The 19,528-nt window shown below is 40.4% G+C and overlaps 3 protein-coding genes across 5 annotated transcripts in view; 2 read left to right on the top strand and 1 right to left on the bottom strand.

Annotated features, from left to right (window-relative positions):
- Positions 1 to 2,403: 2,403 nt before the first annotated feature.
- LOC129172454 (protein ripply2-like) lies at positions 2,404 to 3,083 on the bottom strand. The gene is made up of 3 exons (XM_054762186.1): positions 2,913 to 3,083; positions 2,770 to 2,822; positions 2,404 to 2,661 (listed from the first exon to the last, which is right to left on the bottom strand). Exons 1-3 carry the CDS (start codon positions 3,021 to 3,023, stop codon positions 2,463 to 2,465), a joined length of 363 nt encoding a protein of 120 aa, XP_054618161.1. The 5' UTR covers positions 3,024 to 3,083; the 3' UTR covers positions 2,404 to 2,462.
- Positions 3,084 to 9,338: 6,255 nt separating this feature from the next.
- LOC129172140 (melanocortin-2 receptor accessory protein 2-like) lies at positions 9,339 to 12,792 on the top strand. Of its 2 annotated transcripts, XM_054761584.1 has the most exons (4): positions 9,339 to 9,536; positions 9,640 to 9,761; positions 9,929 to 10,028; positions 11,385 to 12,792. In XM_054761584.1, the coding sequence occupies exons 2-4, from the start codon at positions 9,650 to 9,652 to the stop codon at positions 11,866 to 11,868; spliced, it is 696 nt and encodes a 231-aa protein (XP_054617559.1). In that variant the 5' UTR covers positions 9,339 to 9,536; positions 9,640 to 9,649; the 3' UTR covers positions 11,869 to 12,792. The 2 variants fall into 2 exon arrangements, with proteins under 2 accessions (XP_054617559.1, XP_054617560.1); XM_054761585.1 differs by having other exon boundaries at positions 9,339 to 9,761.
- Positions 12,793 to 15,439: 2,647 nt separating this feature from the next.
- Positions 15,440 to 19,528, top strand: part of LOC129172138 (uncharacterized) — a 24,431-nt gene continuing 20,342 nt past the window's right edge. The window contains exons 1-2 of one of the 2 annotated variants that reach the window (XR_008566925.1): positions 15,440 to 15,647; positions 18,083 to 19,476. Coding sequence is in view for 1 of the 2 variants with exons in the window: in XM_054761582.1 (XP_054617557.1) it covers positions 15,645 to 15,647; positions 18,083 to 19,476 (1,397 nt within the window). In the remaining variant the exon portion in view is untranslated. The remainder of the gene's footprint in view (positions 15,648 to 18,082; positions 19,477 to 19,528) is intronic. The other variant, XM_054761582.1, reaches the window with a different exon arrangement.

Here is a 19,528-nt window from a genome sequence, read left to right as displayed (position 1 = left end):
TTTTAGGTTTATGGCAAATATCAATTTTGGCCTCCGGAGCAGTGAAAATACTTGTATTGTTCATAGCAATATTAGTCATTTTTGAAGTGTGTGTACAGTAGGTTTATTAAAGCAATCCCTCAAAGCCAAACGTTAAAAAGTCATTGTAACCGCATTGTAACCGCAATAGCAACAAGATTATGTACAGCGAGAGCTAACAACCCGACGCATCACACTGTCAATATTACACAAGAGCAAAGAAACTACACCTACACTACACCATCGCTTTTATTTCATGTGTTTGCAAGTGATGTTCAAACATACAATCAACTACTATTTCATCTTAAAACATGCAGCTGTATTAAAGGGGCCTAAAGTTCATCAGGCAGGGCATCGGCTCTTGGTTTTATATTTAACTGCAGAGGTGAGCACATTTCACACCCAAGTAGGTGACACCGCTGATAGCATCAAGTCTGACACCCGGTCCTGGGAAAGTTCCAGGCAGGGCAGCCTTGAGTTGAAGAGGTTATCAGAGCGTCATTAAACTGCATTCAAACATTCTGTTTGGGACTGGAAATGAAACCTTTGTGTTTATTTCTAAACACCAAATTGCACAGCTTGCACATGGAAGCTTGCTAATAAATGAATGCAAGTTTAATCCAAAATGTCCAGCATGAATTTGCAGACTTTGAAAGATAGTCTTCAAAGTGCCTGATATGAAAATGAGTGAAAATTATATTTGAAGGGATTTTTTGTGGTAAGAATTTAGTCCACACACTAGTAGGGTCATGAGTTCAGTGGCAATGGTGCATTCAGGGGACACAGAGTCTCTGGACAAAGGTGTGTAGAGTTGGCACCCTCCGAAACACGTACCGTGGACCCTGAGGGTTCCCGCGGCACAGCTAGGGATGCCAGGAAAGTTCAGGTCATGAGGTCAGAACAGCACAAGAGCTAAACAATATGCTAATTATATATTCCTGAATTTGTAACTGTTACTATAAGTGGCACAAGTGTATAAAACACAACATTAGGAACGTGTGTCTATGTGCAGGAGCAAAATAAGGCTACCAAAATATTTGAAACATGCGTACACCAGTATAATACACATATTGTTACATGAATAGGTTACTGTCTTGCATTAGTTAGCATGAGATGTGAGTGAGTGCAGGTCTCCCTAGTCTGTTTTGGAACGTGTCTGATGCTACACTGGCTTATAATAAGGAGAATCCTGTCTGTGCGGTTACCATGGCAACGCTCTACTTCAGTAGGCGATAATATTGTTGGACCAGCCAGGACACCTCTCATGCTGATAACTTTGTGTCTTTACTATATTAACTTTACCACGATGACAAAAGGCTAAAATGCTGTTCCCAACTGTATGGACAGAAAAAAATTCTTAAGGTTGCGTTAAAATGAGAGCGATAAACATGCATTTTCATTATGTAATAATATGGGCTGGATTGTGGGTACATTGTCTGTGGCGGGCCCCAAAATTGACACGGTGAACTTGCCTCATTGGCCCACGTGGCTGTTTACATGAGAAGGATTCACGCTCTAGACAAATTATGAGCTAAAGTGACTTTTTTGTTTTAATATTTCTACGTTATTCTTGTGAAATGACTACTCCTTTTTGTTGTTGTTTTTGTTTGATTTCTTGTTTAATTGTAATTTTTGCCAAGGGCTGATAAAAAAAAAAGATGTGCCACGAGCCACAAACGGTTCTAAACTATAGTTGATTACAGTCATTTATATTATGTACAGTATAAATAGAAAACAACAAAAAAGGGCTACATTTGTCATTTATACATTTAAAACAACTTTAACAATAACAATACACATTATTTGTAACGCATCCAAAGAAATGTCAACATGCTAATTTGTACTTTGTGTAGTCTTTTGACGGTTATTGTGCATAAAACGATGGTGTAACGTTTGGATAACAGAGAGAAAGGGAATTTTGTGAATCATGAAAAACGTTGAACCACAATAATAGAAACAGCTCTTAGTGCGATGCACTTCAGCCCCATCTTGGAGCCTTCTCCTGTGGGGGACACCTCCTGTTTGTCACGGACTTGGCACACCTCAGGCGACGTGGCTCAGGAAGGAAATGGTGCGTTTACGACCTGGCACTTATTCGGTGGGAAAATAGCTGCTTCAGTAGAAAGCAACGGACTGTAGGGTGGTCCATGCGTGCAGAAAGACTCGCCGTTAATTACTATTTTTTTTATTCACAAGGATAAACACAGCTTGTTTGACAGCGTCACACAAAAGAAGGCGAGAAAAACGAGGTTCATTGAACGCATTTTATTGCAAAGTAGCAGAAAATACGAAAGAGGTAGACACGTTGAAAAAATAACTTAAACGCATTATAGACTTTTTTGTTGGGTTTTAAGAAAACGACATAGGATCTATTTACAGTTATTTACATAGAAATAAATATAAAAAATATATTAAGGCATTATGCACGTCCGTTTGTTGTTCTTTTAGTTCTGTTCCTTCCCCATCTCCGTCTCCTCCTCATAATCGTCATCGTCATAGTCATCCTCCTCTTCCTCGCTGTCTTCCTCACTGCTGGAGGAGTCGTCAAAGGGGCAGATGGTCGCTTGGACCGGGTAGTTCCGAAGGAGCATCTCCGCTTCTCGGTACAGGTAGTCGAAGCATTTGGTTTTTGGCCAGTATAACCTTTAAAAAGAAAAGGAAAATACATTATTAAATACAAAAAAATATGAAAATATAGCTGAAACATGCAGGATAATTAATAGAATATTTAACAGAATGAAATAAACTTACTTGACTGGGTGAACGAACATGGCTGGTTTCGGTGGTTGCGGTTCAGCAGAAGCCTTAAAGTTGAACATATATATTAATTGGACAAACATCCAGTGTGTTACAGTTAAGAAGTAAGTCAAATGTGAAACGAAAGTGACATTTACCGTGAACGTGGCAGTTCCGGTCTCGGTTCCGGTCCACGGTCTCCACAAGTGAGCTTGTTGGTTCGCATTGTTGTTGTGAGGAGCCAAAAGATTAAATCCACCGATGTCCATGGCTGCAGTAAGTATAGAGAGATGTTTTCCCCAGAGGTTGTGCTGCAATGTGAGGCCGGATGTCGGATCCTCCTATTTATCAGAGCAGGTCAGGGCCGAGCGCCAAATTGGGCTTTTGGCGCGTCTCCATGCGCCACAGTGCGGAGGTGTGAGGTCACACTTGAGCAAACCTCACACCATATGGACCAAACTTGCTTCATTTTGAGGATGTGGGGTTGTTTTTAGGAGGGAAATCCATCATTTTTTAACCAAAATGAAATGAAGACATGCTCTAAAAGCGCTTAGAGTGCGTTTTTGCGCGTTGCAATTGCGCAATTTGCAGTGCACCACTGTAAAGTTTGCCAAAAAAAAACTCGCTTACTTAAAAGCGTCAATGAAGTCACAAACTACCAACTGTGCCCCGACTCCCAGCTACATTTAAATGTTTAAAGCCAAGCATGAAAGTACATTTGCAAGCTTTTCCCTTCCATTAAAAGCTGCGTGATGCCGATCTGCTAACCATTTGGGTGGAAGGTGTGAAGACACACGCTTCCCACTTGACAGACCCCCCAGCTGTGTGGGTGATGGAAGGGGGGGCGACACGCGTCAGCCTTTGTGTACACAAGCACCAATGCAAAAAACAAAAAAAAACTCATTAATTAAAGCCGCGTGGAGATGCAGCGAGGAGGCTGGTGGTTCCTTAATAGGTCATAAATATTATTTCATGATGGATAGATGATCTAAAATCGTCCATCAGATAGCTAGATACATAAATCTATATATACATACTGTAGAGAGTTTATTTTTTTCCTGAGTTGAATTTATTTTCCCATAGGAAGTAGTGGAAATGGAAATAATCCGTTCCAGAGTCAACCTGTGACCAGTGTCAAGCCATCATCAACTTCGCAGCATTCATTCATTCAGTCATACTAGGGCAAAAATACATTACTTGCACAATATTGCGACTTTATTCACATAACGTCACAACTCAACGTGTACAAATAATCTATCCTATGCTGTTTCAAGCAATAAAACACTTCAATAACGCATTAAGCAAAACGTCGATGTAACGTAGTAGTGTTCCCTCGTTTATCGCGGGGGATAGGGTCCCAAAATAACTTTTAAGGCTGTAAAAGCCCTCACCATACACTTCATAGACTTTTCAGAGACAGGCACACATTTTCTCACATTTCTTTCTTGTTTAAACACTCTCAAAGTTCAAATTTCGTTGGAATTTTAATGATCACTCTCTCGGACACAAGAAGTTATTAAGTGACTTACCGTATTCACTCCTCTGACGTGCCTCGTCCCGGCGCCGTTCAGCTGTGGCGTTTTTGTATCCTTGTTAAAACATATTGCTCCTGTTGTAGTATTTTACTCCTCCTTGTAGTCCTCCATGTACCGAAGATTACATTTTCCGATTACCGTACAACATGGCGTGCGACTTGTCGTGTTATTAATACACTGCGTGAGTGCAGTTGTGCTTTTAATGTATTTTGGATCACAAATGAAACGGAAAGCAGAAGTCAGCTCCGTCACCTGTCTATGATGTCATCAGTGGTTGATTGTGTGGTTCTTTGCTAACTAACACCGTTATGCCACAAAAATGTTAACACGAAACACATTTTTATACTTTTAAATTATATTTTTACATGCGGAAAGCAATTATACATTCATACAAATGATGAATGAAAGCGATAAATGAACATTTAAGTTTGCTTTTACCTTCACTGAAGACGCGAGACAAACACAATGCGGCAGCACGATCAACACAGACACCACCTTTGTGTTTTGCCGTGAGTTATTTCTCCAATTCAGTCGTGTTTCTCACCTTCTTTATCAAAATGTTGGCACTTGCAACTGCCTTTGGCTCCATTTTGGGTTACTTTGCAGCCGCAGTCAATAAGAAAAGAGGCGACTTGCGGTGAGAAACATTGCTGAATTCAAGATGTACCAAAAAAACACGAAGGTGGTGTCCTGATGTGTGCTTTGAAGAAATCGATACACATAAAGGTTTTTCTTAATGCGTTACTAAAGTGTTTTATTGTTTGAAACAGCAGAGGATAGATTTGCACTTTTGCATTTTTATCGTGTATATCTTTATTAATGTTATATATTTATATTTTATCTGCTATTTGCTTTTACGGTGTTAAAAACAAAATTTTTGCTGATTTGTAATCAAAAGTTGAGTGTTTATATAACATTTCACACACACACCTCATTAGTCTGTAATGACATTTTGGATTGATGCAAAGCTGTTTAACAAATAAAAACAAAGTGTAATCTACTGATTTAATTAAGTCCCATTTGGAGTTGAATGGCGGTGTTTTCTCCCAGCGCATCAGTAGGGGGCAGTGCAAAGCTACATGCTGGGATAGGAGGTGATTGATGGCTAGATAAGTGTGCGTGTGTGTTTATGCCAGTGTGTGTCTCACCTCATTCAGAGTTAATGGTTGCCACATTTGCGGGACGTCCTGCGGTGAGGACTGTGTGTGTGTGTGTGTGTGTGTGTGTGTGTGTGTTTCAAGGCGAGTCTTCCAGCTTGCAGCATCTGCGGACAAAAACAGCACAAGTTTAACATTAAAGTCCACAAGCCACTTGTATTGTTACATTGCATTGTTTGCCCAATGAAATAAGCATGATTTGTCGCACGCACCTTCATTTCAGCAACTTCTTCCTCATAATATTACAATGTCCTTTGCACAAGATAACATTATTCATGAATCATTTCTCATAATAGTGCGACTAATGGCAGGATTAGTTTTTTTCTATTTCTTTGCATTTTTTCATTTAATACGCATGACCTTTTCTTGTATCACAACATATTTGCACATTTGTAATATTATAACTTTATTCCTGTTAAATTATGACTTTCTCACCTTAAAACATTACAACCTTTTTCTTGTAATATTACGAGTTACTGTAAAAATAAAAAACAGAATAATAATATATATTTTTAAAGCTTTACTCGCGCAACAGTGTTGCGATTTAATTCTTTCTGTTCGGAATATTATAACAACTTCTATACAATTCTTTTTTTTCCTCGCAGTGTTATACTTGTACTGAAAAACAGAACCCAGAGTTACGAACGTTATACGGCAACCGGATCGGCCCGATCACGTGGCGCAAGCGGATCTTATCCGATCTTGAAAATACAGCGGATCGGCAGGCGATCCCGATCCTGAAGATGGGATCAGGACATCCCTAATTTCAACATTTTTCTTGACAGACGTTTTTGCAAAATTATGACTTTAACTTCATTCTCATAACGTTACAAGTCTTCTCATAAAATTGCCATTTTTTTCTTGTCATTCGATGAATACATTTCCAAATATTTACTTGTAGTATCATGACAGTCACAAAAAAAAGTCACTTGTGATAAGAAAGTCATAATTGTGTGACAAAAAGTCAAAACTACGATATAGTCATAATCATGAGATAGGCAAGTCATAATAATTATGAGATAAAAAGTTGAAATTGTGAGATAAATTGTCATAGTTGTGAGATAAGAAAGTAAAAAATGAGATAAAATGTAAAAATTACGAGATAAAAAGTCCTGACTATGAGGTAGGCAAGTCATAATTATGAGATAAAATGTCATAATTATGAGACAAAGTCATAACCATGAGATAAAAACTCGAAATTATGACATAAAAAGTCAAATTTACGAGATAAAAAGTCAAAATTACCAAATACAAACTGCATGTGCCGTCTTCTTCCCCGGAGCCTTTGTCACATGGCACTCGGCAAAGTTAGCATCTCGTAATTCCGACTTTTTTATTTCCTTTATGGCTTTTGTGTCTCATAATTATGACTTACCATGAGTATATGTGGCTTCCATAACATTTCAACCGTTTTCTTGTAAGATATTTTTGCAACTTTAACTTTATTCTTATAACATGACAACCTTTTTTTCCATAACGTTACAACTCTTCCCCTAAAATTACCAATATGATGTAATTTAAAGTGTTCAAATATCGACTAGTACTATTATGACATGTTCATGATTTTTTTAAAAATACATTTTCTTATACTACAACTTTATTGGTGCAGAATTATGCACTTTTTTGTCCTTTATTCTTGTAACCTTGCAACTTTTTCCTTTGCAAATTTACCACTTGAACGTTCTTACAACACAACCACCTTTTTTCAACTTGGCATTATGACTTCGTCTTTTAACATGATGACATTATTCACAAATACTGTAAAAATGTTACTTTTATTTTCACTCCTTTGTAGACTCACAATATCCTTCTGAAGGTTAAATCTGAAGGCAAACTCTGACCCTTTGTTTGCCATGAATGAGTCAGACGTGATCGTTTGTAATTGGATGGGAATAAAGAAAAGCAATGTACGAGGCTTTTTTTTGAAGAAACCGAAGTTGGATGTTCCTAATATTGATTACGCGTCGTCCATTTCATTTCCTTATGAGCGCTGGATGGACAGATGGATGGATTGATAGATACTGTAGATGGGCGGACAGACAGAGAGCCATTTGGGTGTTAAGAGTTAGGTGTAAAGACACACATGTCCTCCTGTCACTCCCTGCGGTTGGGATGATGGAAGAAGGAATGGGATGGGGGTGGGGGTGGGGGTGATGACATGTTGACATGTGTCAGCTTTGTGGGTGTGGGAGGGGCTGGGGATGTGGGGGTCATATGTAAACATGAGCAGATGCAGAAATGAAAAAGAAATATCATTTTGTTTACAACAAATGGGCGCTTGGTCAACAAATGAGCCATCCCTCATCGACGTTTCGAGCTAACAAATGTGTCTCTGTGATCTTTCCAAACACAAAATGGGCTCCTCAAACTGGAGGCAAATGATTCCTCTGATATTCTGCTGTCATCCAAAGAGTTTGTTCTGCACAAAAACAACAGATGAACATGAAGCCAACATGCCACCCGGGCATGATGTACTGACGCATCCACTGGAGAGCTGATGACTGCTTCTAAAAGACTCATGCTAGGGTCGGGCTGCGCCACATCCCGCTTTAACTCAAGTTCCGAGTGTTACCTTGGAAACCACCTGCACAAACCACCGGCATAGGAAGGGATCCAAGAGAAATGTGTGCAAGGTAGAAAACACTGAACCAGCGTGAGACAATGTGTTATTTATGGCCTGGTGGTACCCCACGAAGGACACGGACAAGTAAACTGCCATCATTTCAAAGAGTCATGTGCATTATTTTCATACCATTCTGTAAGAAAAACTAGGGATGTCCGATAATATCGGCCTATCGATATGATCAATGTTTTCCATGAAAAGGTTTCAAAATATTTTGATTTTTTTTTTTATTTATACAGTATGTATGCATATAGATAGACAGTTGTCCCTCGTTTATGGCGGTTAATTGGTTTGGAACCCAACCGCAATAAATGAATTTCCGCGATATAGGATTTAATGTTAATAAATGGAATATTTTCGTAGTTGGAGCAAAGAAAACTTGTTTATGACTTTCTAAATACATTTGTGGCAGAGCAAAGGACACTAATAATATAGAATATAACTATAATAAAGTATCAATCTATCTCTAACAGTATTAGAGCCCTGTAGACGTGAAATAACACGGCCATAGTCACCTTTACACTCCTACTATTTATTGTTTACACCACATTGCACAATTCTTACACTGCACGGAGTCAGCCATGACACGTCCAACGTGATAGAGTGAAAAGAAGTTCTCCTCCCATCCAGTGTGAAAGTGGTTAGTTTTGGGCTTCTTTGTCCTTCTTCCCACTCAGTTTTAAACCCTTTCTTAAGTTTAGAATACAGTCAATAAATTGGAGGCTAACTAGTTAACTCGCTAGCTTGCTAAAGATTAAAGCCACTGAAAAAATAATAGGAGCGCAAAGATGACTATAGGGGTGTTATTTCATGTCTACAGGGCTCTAATAATGGTAAAGATTGTATTTAGAAAGTCATAAACAGGTCTTCTATTTAATATCCATTTGATATTGAATCCTTCTTTGTGGAAATTCACTTTTTTGGAACCAATTATCTGCGATAAATGAGGGATGATTGTATACAAAAATATTTGGCCATGCCTGAACGAATACTGTAAATATATCTTTTTTTTGTTGCAATCACTGATATTGAAAGTATCTTTTTTTTTTAAAGGGTATTATATTTGGATCAGTGCACTATTTTCAATAGATTAAAGTCTGTAACAAAAGGATGGGAATGATCTGTTGATATAATTCATAATAAAGTGCCAATTTCTAATGTTTGTCACATATCTGGGGACTGCTATGATATGTTCTGATGTGTTAACCAGCGGTATGACACATTAAGGTAATTGTCTTTGCCCGCCCACATTGAGCGTGGTGGATGAGTTGTTGCACGCCACTTTGATGCACACTGAGATGCATCTGCTTCCATGCATCTCACCTAAGCGGGACCAATGGAGGATACGCATGACGTGACTCATTTTCACCTACGGACCTTTTGTTTTTCATGATCTTCACGCATAAATGTCCTCATTCTTAACCAGATAAAAAATCATCAGCACAGGGAGGACCCTACAGGAGAAAGGTAAGCTTTATGTGTGTCATTTTGTCCATCCCGCCGTTGTTTTTTGGTTTTGTTTCGTGCTGGTTTCATTTGAATTTAATGACATCCTGTCGCCTGTCTCGAGGCTGGATGACATGAGCTCGCACAACCGGAGCCAAAGCAGTGCGCGGCGCAGCGACTACGTGTGGCAATATGAATATTATGACGAGGAGCCCGTCTCTTTTGAGGGACTCAAAGCACACAGATGTAAGATTTCTGCAAGAAATTCACTCATGCTTTCATCGGAACACGCAAGTAATCCGGCGTTTGCTTCAGATAACCAAGACATCATCTTCACGCACGCGGCTCCAAGCCAAAAATGGACTTGTTTATGTTTCATATATTCCTATGTATGTATTTTTTTGTCATTGCAGACTCCATAGTAATCGGATTCTGGGTTGGACTTGCAGTGTTTGTTATTTTTATGTTTTTTGTTCTCACACTGCTAACCAAGACAGGAGCGCCACACCAAGAGTGAGTAAACCCCCTCCCCCCAAAAAACACTTTTTCATCTGTCGTTACGGAATTGTTAAATGCTTTGCTATCCTGCGAGGGGAAAACTAAACAAAATGTCAACACTATCGTAATTTGGCTTCTTTTGCATGCATTTGCATAAAAAACATTTGCAAACAGCAAATATGTCATTAATCCAGGCGTTTAAGGTCATTATTTTTCTTTACATTCGACTTTGTTTTTTGCTAAATTCGTACATGAGTTTCTGAATTGTACATTTTAAGAAGGGTTCATGACACATGCACCTGGATTTAAGGTTTTGGGGTGATTTTAGGCCCAATGTGCTAATGTACTTTGTAAAAATAAAAAAACAACTACCCTCCCGCATGTGAGGTATGGAAAAAAAAGAGAACCAACCAAGGAAATATAAACCGTTTTATAAAGGAAAACATAAAAGTTCATAAAAATGCCAAAACCCTCCCTGCGGACTTTAAAAGCTGAAGATAAAGTACAGTTCACTCCAGAAGTATTGGAACGGTGACGCCAATTCCTTTATTTCTGCTGTAGAATGACAACATTTGGGTTTGACATCAAAAGATGAATACAGTCGTGTCTCGCTACATTGCGGATCGAACATTGCACCCTCACTCTATCGCTTTTTTCCACAAAGGAATTAATAAATGATCACTGTTTCAGGATTGAATACGTCCTATTATTAGTTTTAAAAAAATGTATATTTAAGCAAATTGTACTTATTCATGGCCTAAATAAAGCCTTTTCAAGCATAAAAATGGCTAAATGAATCAACTAAAGAACTAAAATAGAAATACAAGGCAGGAAAAGCGTTCTAATTGTCAATGTAGTATTCTACCTTGGCCACTAGGTGTCAGTGTTAGGTGTGATCGCCAGAAGGCATTTATTGCAAGTTTAAATTGTGCCACAACAGGCGAGATAATAATAACATAATAATCATAAAAATAACACGGGCTACTGTTGGGGCCATAACCCATGATAAGCTAAAACTCAACTCTGAACCTCCGACGTCACTTCCTGTCCTCTACACATCTGTCCACCCACCACTAAGGGTCCCCTAGGGAACACATTTACCGTGACACGCGAGCAGGAGTTTTATTTACATCATTTACTCTTATTATGTCTACTATATTGGGTCTACTATGAGTGTAAAGCCATTTACAGCCGTCATTACAATACACTGATGAGACAATAGCCACCACAGGAAGTACACTGATCAGAAAAAAACAACAAGGAACTGCTAATGCATGAGTCTGTTATATTATTTATGTCTAATATGTCTTATTTGTTAGGTTAATTGGAGACTGCTGCAATCAGTCAACAGTATTCCCTGTTTCCTGCCAGAAATCCTGACTTTGAGAACATCCATGGTCCACGAAGTGGTCTTGTGGACATCACTGGTCCAAGAGATGACAACGACAAAGCCTTTTCTCGTCCCTTCCTGCCAGAGTCCCGCCCCTACTTCAACTTCTACATCAGTGAGGATGAAGATGGTAAGAGGAGGCAAAAGCCAGACGAGAAGCAGACCGGGGCACAAAAGGCAGGAGGTGCCACCCCTCTCGTGATGGATCAGGAGGACGAAGACGTTGGTCTAGTAGATGAGAGGACGACAGACAGAGACTGCGCATTCTTGTCCCACTTCAACATCCCAAACTTTATCAACTTTGAGCACAACTCCTCGGTGGGAGAGGATGAGCTCCTGTGTGAGCCGCCCCTGACACTCGGCCAGAACAAGCGTGATCCACACAGTGACAGCCACAGACAATCTTTAAAAAGAGCATGGACGCCTTCCTTGGAGGACATCACAGGAGCCTGGGAACCTGCTTAACCTCAGAACTTGATTAAATGATTTTTTCCAACAACCATCTTGCAAATATTTACTTACGATAGCATCTAGGGGCCATTTTGGATCAAAATACAACTATGACGCTTTCATTGGGAAAATAATTTAGAGTATTTCATTTGCTTCCTGTTGAACAGCAAGAAAATAAAAGCACCAGAAATGATTTCACAGCTGCCCTTAGGACAGTACACAGTAGGTGTTCAATCATGACCACACAATGTACCGGTAGGCGTTTTTTAAAATAGACACCATCGTCCTCTTGCTAGTTATTGATGGTGACGCCATCCTGTCCAATCATACAAAGGACTACAAGGGTTGCAGTGGAAAAATACAGTAATACTACAAATATACAGTGAGGGAATTGCAAGGATAAAGTCAGAGTTACGAGAATAGGATAGAACAGGTTGTCAAAATTGACACGTTAATGCAGATTCATCCAACGTCATTATCAATCTGATTAAAATCTGCAATGCAATCAACCCATCTGACTCAAAATCCTTCAAACGTCTCTGGCAATGCATTTTGGACAGTTTGTTCAAGTAGCGTGACCGGCGTGCATGCTCGGATGGGCAGTTGGCAGGTGGTGACAGGCTGCATAACCAAACATCTCAATGTGGAAGACGCTAAACAGCATGTTGGCCCTCTCGATGGGAAACTGGAGTACAAAACACTGTGACCGAAGAGTTGACCGACTCAAAGTACCACGCACACATTTTATTTTAAAACTTATTTAAAATAAAATAATAAAATACGGGTTTTTTAAATGCTGTTTCTGCGTCAACGGGCTATGAAAAAGCCTTTATACACCCCTGCACCAGTTTTTCCCTCCTGATAAAGTTTGAATAACTGTGCCTCCTTTCGGGAAACACTTGTGTCAGACTGCTGTGAGTGTGTTTCAACTGTCTTCTTCTGCGCAGAATAAAATTGGCAAAAGGCAGCTTTGTCGATGAGCAGTTTTATTTCTTCTTTCCACCGGTGCTGAGAGAAATTTTCCACAAGAATTTGGTGTCAGAAGTGGGATCGCTCATGGGTCCGTGACTGAGGGGAATGCTCTGGAACCAGTTTCCACCTCAACTGTGACAAAATTTGAGGCCCGACATGTTGCGGGATGGGGACATGTCTCCTCTGCGAACAAAGACAATTTCTTGAAATGTGTTGAAATGTCAATCAATGTCAATCATCTTTTTTCCCCAATTTGTTAATTGTTCTTATTCTAATTAGAATATCTTATGTTCCAACCTGTGTCTTAACACTTGTGTAACATATAAGATATTTTTCTCATGTATACAATTTTCAAGTCCTTCACGCTTGCAAAAAATGATCAGGTGGCCATTATTATGTGAAGGAACACGGCGCATGTTATCGTCATTGTCTGGCAGGAAGGATGTGCTGGGAACGCTGAATGCTCCATCAACCTTAATTATGTCGGTCTAAAGAGGCTTTCACATGTGACAGACGAGCCAGTATTAATTATAAAATTCTTGGCATACCATTTACATACCCGTACCTTTCTCCTCTCCAGACACATTTCCTGCGCTATGTGGCTGTTCTCACAAGGAACTAGTGTGCTGTCTATATGGTGCACTGGAATTAGTAGACAACTGAGATATTAGCTTAACTAAATATTTAGTTTCATTACATATTCAGGAAAATATGTAAGTGTATGTATTTCAAGGTAAAGCTGTATGAAAGATGTATGACAATAACGTATGAATTTCGGCAAAGTAGGATTCCTTCTTTATAAAAAGAATATTTTCGTAGCTACTGCTGTGTTCATGGTGAGGAGGCACTTGAGCTACGGCATTAAATTATCACTTGACATCACACACCTGGTTACTATGGACCAACTAGTATAACAACAGCAAGTGAAGTCTGCGCTTGTAAAAAGACAGAAACAACCAAATTTAACAGCTATCTTTTTAAGCACACAGTGGAGGTGAAAAAAGGCGTTAAGATAGCATTGACTGCTCTGATGTGTCACAGGGAGGCGCTGAAAAGAAAGGAAACTCCTTCCAGGCTGAATCAGTGCTTCTCATGATGCAGATGATGTCTGTTATATTGGTTAATGCGTGGAGCATTTTTTATGACATCTTTTTAATAGATCGATATTTTATAAAAGCAGACCTCCGCCAAGGCTAAATGAGAACAATTCTGCACTTTCACAGATACCCGTACTGTGCATACGCATGACTCATGATGGCTCCCTGACTTCATGAGCGTTCACGTTGCAATTAGGATTATATTGCAGAATCGACAGCGCCTCTGTTGGTTGGTTCATTCTTAACGATTGATTTGTACATTCTCTCCTTCCACAGTCAGAGCTACTTCCAAGCATGTTGCGAGTCGAACATTTCAACAAATAATAGGTTGTGTGTGAGCTAGAAGCGCTTAAATGTTTAAATAGGTGTACAGTGGGTCAGGTGTCCATTTCACGTCAATAAGTCATGAGGGACAAAGAGATGCTTTGCATGCACCCACGCAAACTGACCTTGTTTTCTTTATGTTGGGAGTCATGTGCTTTTTAGGGACTCACTTTAGATCAGGGGTTCTGTCATTATTTTGTGTCCAATGACGTATTCCCTGCGTTTGGGAACAGTATAACAATATAGAAATATCGGCAAACCTCGCTTATAGAACACCCGTTTTCATATGATGATTATTATTATTCTTACCTTATTGCTGGCGTTTATCTGTTGTTTGTGTTCAAAATAACTTCTGAAGAGATTTGGATGAAATTTTCAGGAATTGTCAGAAATGGGATATGGAAGAAATGATTAGATTTTGGGGGTGATCCAGCTCACCGTCTGGATCCCGGATTCTTTTTAACATTGCGACATCGGACTGTTTTCGGCATTTGTGCATATAACTCCTGACAGGTTCTACAAAATATCACAGACTGTTCCAAAAAATGTAGGATTATTATTTTGGTGTGAATCACAATATGGGGGCAACTTGTTATACCTTTTATTGAGTGCAACTGCTAAAACAACCCACCACGGAGCCAAAATGATTGCAAACGCCTGGAATTTGATAAAGAAGGTGAGAAACACGAATGAATTGAAGAAAGACGAAGTATGAAATGCCGTGTGGCCGATCTTGCCATGGTGTATGGGAACTGCACATCAACGGTAAGTTCCATCCGGGCAGAGAATGAAGATTTCATTCATCATTTATAGTCATTTCACGTTTGATTCTGCACGTGAAACTATAAATATTCTCTGTAAAATTAGTATTTTGATTATATTTTGGCATAACTGGATTTACATTATTTCGTACGGGGAAAAAATGGATCGCTCATAAAATATGCATCTCATCATATACAGTAGCATAGCTCCGATACTGATCGAACCTTGGTATCGAACTTTGACTGGATCCACCCATCTCTCATGTTCTTTACGGTCTGATAACATGATCAGACTGTACGTGTCTTGTTGCATGCATATATACAGCACCAACAGTAAGTAAAACAACACGTCACCGTGTGTCTGCTTTTAGTTGCACAACAAAGTGTGTGTGTGTGTTGTGGGTTGTTGGAGCCGCATGCTAGACGCCCCGGGGTGTGTTAAGCTGGGCAGGCCAGATTCCTCAGTCAGCCGCGCTCCTCATTACCACGGAACAACACACATCACAGTAACACTCCTTCCAAGATATACACTCCTAATGACACACAGCAGCTTTGCACACGTTCTTATAAAGCAGCGGTGGGCTTGTTTTGAATCCATGAGGGGACTTGCTGGAGACGGCACGAGAACACCGTGATCATGGTAAGACAACCGTTACTTCTTTTTTTTTTTTTTTTGCATGAAAAGTCTGCAAAATCAACTTTGGAGGAGGATTGCCTAAAGGGACCTCGTATGGAAGTTGGATAATCCCGTTTTTCAGGCGCAGTCGTCAAGTAATGTCACCGGAGCAAAGTTGTTGTTTGAAGAATAAACATGGAGCAATAAATTAGCAGCTCCCACCCCGAAAGGCAGGGTGTCAGCCTCATTTACATTGAAAATGAAAACCACCCCCCGCCGTTGGTGCGAGGTTTCATTAATAAATCCAGTTGGTCGTTAAAGGGTTACTTTTGTAGTCGTTACAAACCAGGCCGATAAAACAAACTCGAGCAGATTCGGAAAGGCGGCAGGAGGGCACAAGCCACTGCGTCATTTCCCCCCTTTGGAGAGACACCATGCTGCGTTCACATGCTGAGGGAAAAATAGGAATTGTTAGTTTCTCAGTTATTTATGACTATGACACTAGAACTCGTTAAACATATTCTAAGCCAGGGGTCCAAAGTTTTTCAACCGAGGACCACATACTGAAAAATCAAAAGAATGTGGGGGCCACTTTGACATTTTAATATATAATTTTTATTTTGTAAAACGGCTTAAAAAATATACATATTTAAAGACAAAGCTTTGTGTTATTGATAGTTATTGTGCTGCTGTTTTTTTAAATTATTATTTATTTCTACAAAGTGCCTCAAGCCAATTTAATAAAGCAAATGGCCCTCGGGCTGCACTTTTTGGCGTACTCAAGGATAATTTAACAGAAAACATTAAAAAAAAATGTATAAACAGTACATCTTTGCTTCCCAGGTCTCCTATTATGTCGTTTCCACAGTTGACAAATATACATAAATGCAACAAAATTGCATTTGCATCGATCGTATGATTTCTATGGCTTACTTTTTATGCCTATTGACCTTCCTGGTGCAACGCTCCCGTTTATCAGGGCATGCAAGCAGCACTGGACATCTCCAATGGCTGGCTTGGATTGGGCTACAAATTTATTCAAGTTATTATTATTATTATACAGCGTGCCGTTGATTTTGATAAAACCACTGCTTCCAGTTAAAACTGCAGTCCGGATTTACTGCAAAATGAGAGATGTGAAATGTTACATACTGTATCTGAGGGGTATTTCACAGGTGGCAGAGAATGGGAACGGGAACGTCATGGTTTAGTTTATTTCCAACGTGCTTAACAAACATTAAAGAACATCACATTTACACTTGCACAATTCTACATGGCTGAAAAGGAGTAGGAAGAAGCAGAGCTTATTTAATCCTATCCCTTCTCTGATTTTGTGGAGTGTATCTTGTAGAGTTTCCTGCTCATGCCAAACTTTGTTTACTCTGTCATCATAGGAACTGAAAATAAATGATTTTTGCTTGAAGTTTGCCTTGGTTTTGCTAAATTTTTCTCAAGCGGCTGCGCCCAGGGGACACCTGCCTCACACTTGAAGCTTTGCATCATTAACAGTTCACTAAAATGAAAAAACATTTTTAAAACTCTTATAGGCAAAATAGGCTGAAATGAAATTAGTTTTTGGCTCAACTTAGCAGGGAAGAAAAAAGCAAAAAACAAAACAAAACAACAGCAACAACAAATGCTAGCATTGATGTAAAATAAGAGACCAGCTTGCTGACTGTTTTGATCAACACAAACAACACATCAACTTAGTCTCTTTTCTGACGACGGAGTGAAAAAGTGATTTCTTGTTACCTGACCGGTTTTAATTCTTGCAAGCCGTTTAACAAGGAGCACTGAATGCATCATGTTACCACACAGCTGCTGAGCTGGAAAAGGGGGCAGAACTTCTAGCAGCGGTGCATTTCTCACATGCCACACTTACTGCCGTCCTTGTACAGTTGTGGATGTTTTTGCTGGACGCGGGACTAAACGTTCGTCGTTTAGGCATGCATGCTGGCGGCTAATCTGTTTCCAGAGGAAGGAAAAGTTTACGACTCAAGTCTGATAAAAGGGTGAGTTGCTCTGGGCGGCAAAAGTTATGGAACGATTTGTCACTTTGCTCTGGCAAAATATCCTGTTTGGGATTATTTTCTGCTCTTTCTATTGTCTTTGCTCTGTAGGATTGTAAATTCTAAAGCAAAATGTTCACAACCTACATAAAGAGTCTGAATGATATGGTATTTACCACGGTAAGCTTTCAGGTTATCTGCTCTCCTGCATGTCATTGCTGTGCTGAGAGATGCATGGCCATACTAAAAAAATGGTCTATGGACAAAATAAATCTCTGCTTATATTCTCCTAAACCTGCACTGCCTTCATTGGATCATAGGCAATATATATATCAAAGACTGAATGCGCTCTATGCTCTTTCCAAATAATGCATATACTGTATGAAAGTGCATGTTTTATGATGCTTCTGTGTTCAAATTCCATGTACTGATTTCTTTTCTTTGCTCTAGTCTGAGAATCCGGAGGAGCAGCAGAGTCCTGGGGTCTTGGGCCGGATCGGGAGCTGGTTCTCTCCATGGAGGGGAAGGAGTCCCAAGAGTCCCGCTGAAAATTCATCCCAAACTCACGATCAGGCGCTCAACTCAGAGGAAGACAAGAGTGAGGAACCTGCCAGGGCCGAGGCAACGAAACACCAGTGGGGGGAGAAGGAACAACGCTCCAATACCAAGCCACTGGGTCCCTCAAGAGACATTTTCCGCTTTGAAGAAGTGGACGCCACGCAGTCTGCCCACAGAGAACGCTCTGTTGTGAGCAGCAGTGAGGCTGCAGGAGGAGGGCCAAGAGAGGAGGAGTTTTTAGGCAGCAAAAAGAAGACACTAGAGCAGGCAAGGGAGGGCAGCCATGCTTCTTTGGCGGGCGGGAATTATGACAGGGTTGCCAGTCATCTGACAGATCTCTCTGTTGCCTCATCCTCCACTGAGCAGGGTGTGGTATGGAACTCTGACCAGGTCCACACCCAGCCTTTAGCCCAGAAAGACCCACAGGTCCAGGCAGGAAGGAGGCTTCATGTGTACGTGGAGGAGACCAGCGTGACTCACTGTGGCCAAGACACCTTAACAGGACAGGAAGTGATCCTCACCAAAATTGAGAAGACGATACCCGTCTTCCCAAAGCCTAAATCACCAAAGTTGCCAAGTATTGATCTCTCAAGAAGCTCAAGTTCAAAAGCAGAGGAGAACAAAAGTGTACATTTAAGGCCTGCGGTTGGACCACAAAGTTATTGCACAGCGACACAGCAGGGAGTGTCACAGAAATTACACAAAGACTGGCAGTTGGAGCTTGAACAAGACCAAACAGAGGCTGGCAGCATGGGACGTAAAAACTCAGCTAAGAAGAAAACGAGGAAAAACTCTCAGGGAGATGGCGAGAGCAGGCCTCAGGGAAAAATGCCTGTCAATGTCCCACCTGTTCCAGAAGGATCCCTTCCCCCCGAAAGCTCAGCAACCAGCCCACAGGGTGAAAGTCCACAGAGTCACGTTGAAGAGCAACCTAGTGACTCCTCCTCCAAGCACAGCCTCACCTCACCTGGAGGTGGGGAAAACGAAACTTCCTGTCCTGATGCCGCCAAGAATGCAGACAAATTCCTGGGCTCAAATGCAGTCACTGCAACGGCTGATGGAGGTGCAGACATGGAGGACGACGAAAGTTATTACAAAGTGGAACGGAAGACGGAGACACCGGAGTCCAAACGTAGGAGTATTAAAGTTTCTCGGAGCGAAGTGAAGCTTTTTCCTAAAAATGTGCCTTTGAACACTGAGAAAAGAATAGTGGAGGTGGACCTGGAGTCTGCACCGGACCACAACAATGTAACAAAGGACGGGCCCCATGCAGAGACTGATAAAGGGTAAGTTTTTATTTGAGTGTGTAATTTGTCCAAAAAACAGTCAATGATGCAT

This window comes from Dunckerocampus dactyliophorus, chromosome 19, assembly GCF_027744805.1.
Source record: "Dunckerocampus dactyliophorus isolate RoL2022-P2 chromosome 19, RoL_Ddac_1.1, whole genome shotgun sequence".
Taxonomy (NCBI): domain Eukaryota; kingdom Metazoa; phylum Chordata; class Actinopteri; order Syngnathiformes; family Syngnathidae; genus Dunckerocampus; species Dunckerocampus dactyliophorus.
The sequence above is the reverse complement of the archived record's forward strand: the minus strand, read 5'-3'. Positions and strand labels throughout refer to the sequence as shown.

Bases quoted from the DNA above. Each gene is read 5' to 3' on its own strand.
- LOC129172140 (XM_054761584.1), top strand. From the start codon at position 9,650: ATGAGCTCGCACAACCGGAGCCAAAGCAGTGCGCGGCGCAGCGACTAC. The intron at 9,762-9,928 runs GTAAGATTTCTG...TTGTCATTGCAG, and splicing joins GGGACTCAAAGCACACAGAT to ACTCCATAGTAATCGGATTC. The intron at 10,029-11,384 runs GTGAGTAAACCC...GTTTCCTGCCAG, and splicing joins ACAGGAGCGCCACACCAAGA to AAATCCTGACTTTGAGAACA.
- LOC129172454 (XM_054762186.1), bottom strand. From the start codon at position 3,023: ATGGACATCGGTGGATTTAATCTTTTGGCTCCTCACAACAACAATGCG. The intron at 2,823-2,912 runs GTAAATGTCACT...TTCAACTTTAAG, and splicing joins CCGGAACTGCCACGTTCACG to GCTTCTGCTGAACCGCAACC. The intron at 2,662-2,769 runs GTAAGTTTATTT...TTCTTTTTAAAG, and splicing joins ATGTTCGTTCACCCAGTCAA to GTTATACTGGCCAAAAACCA.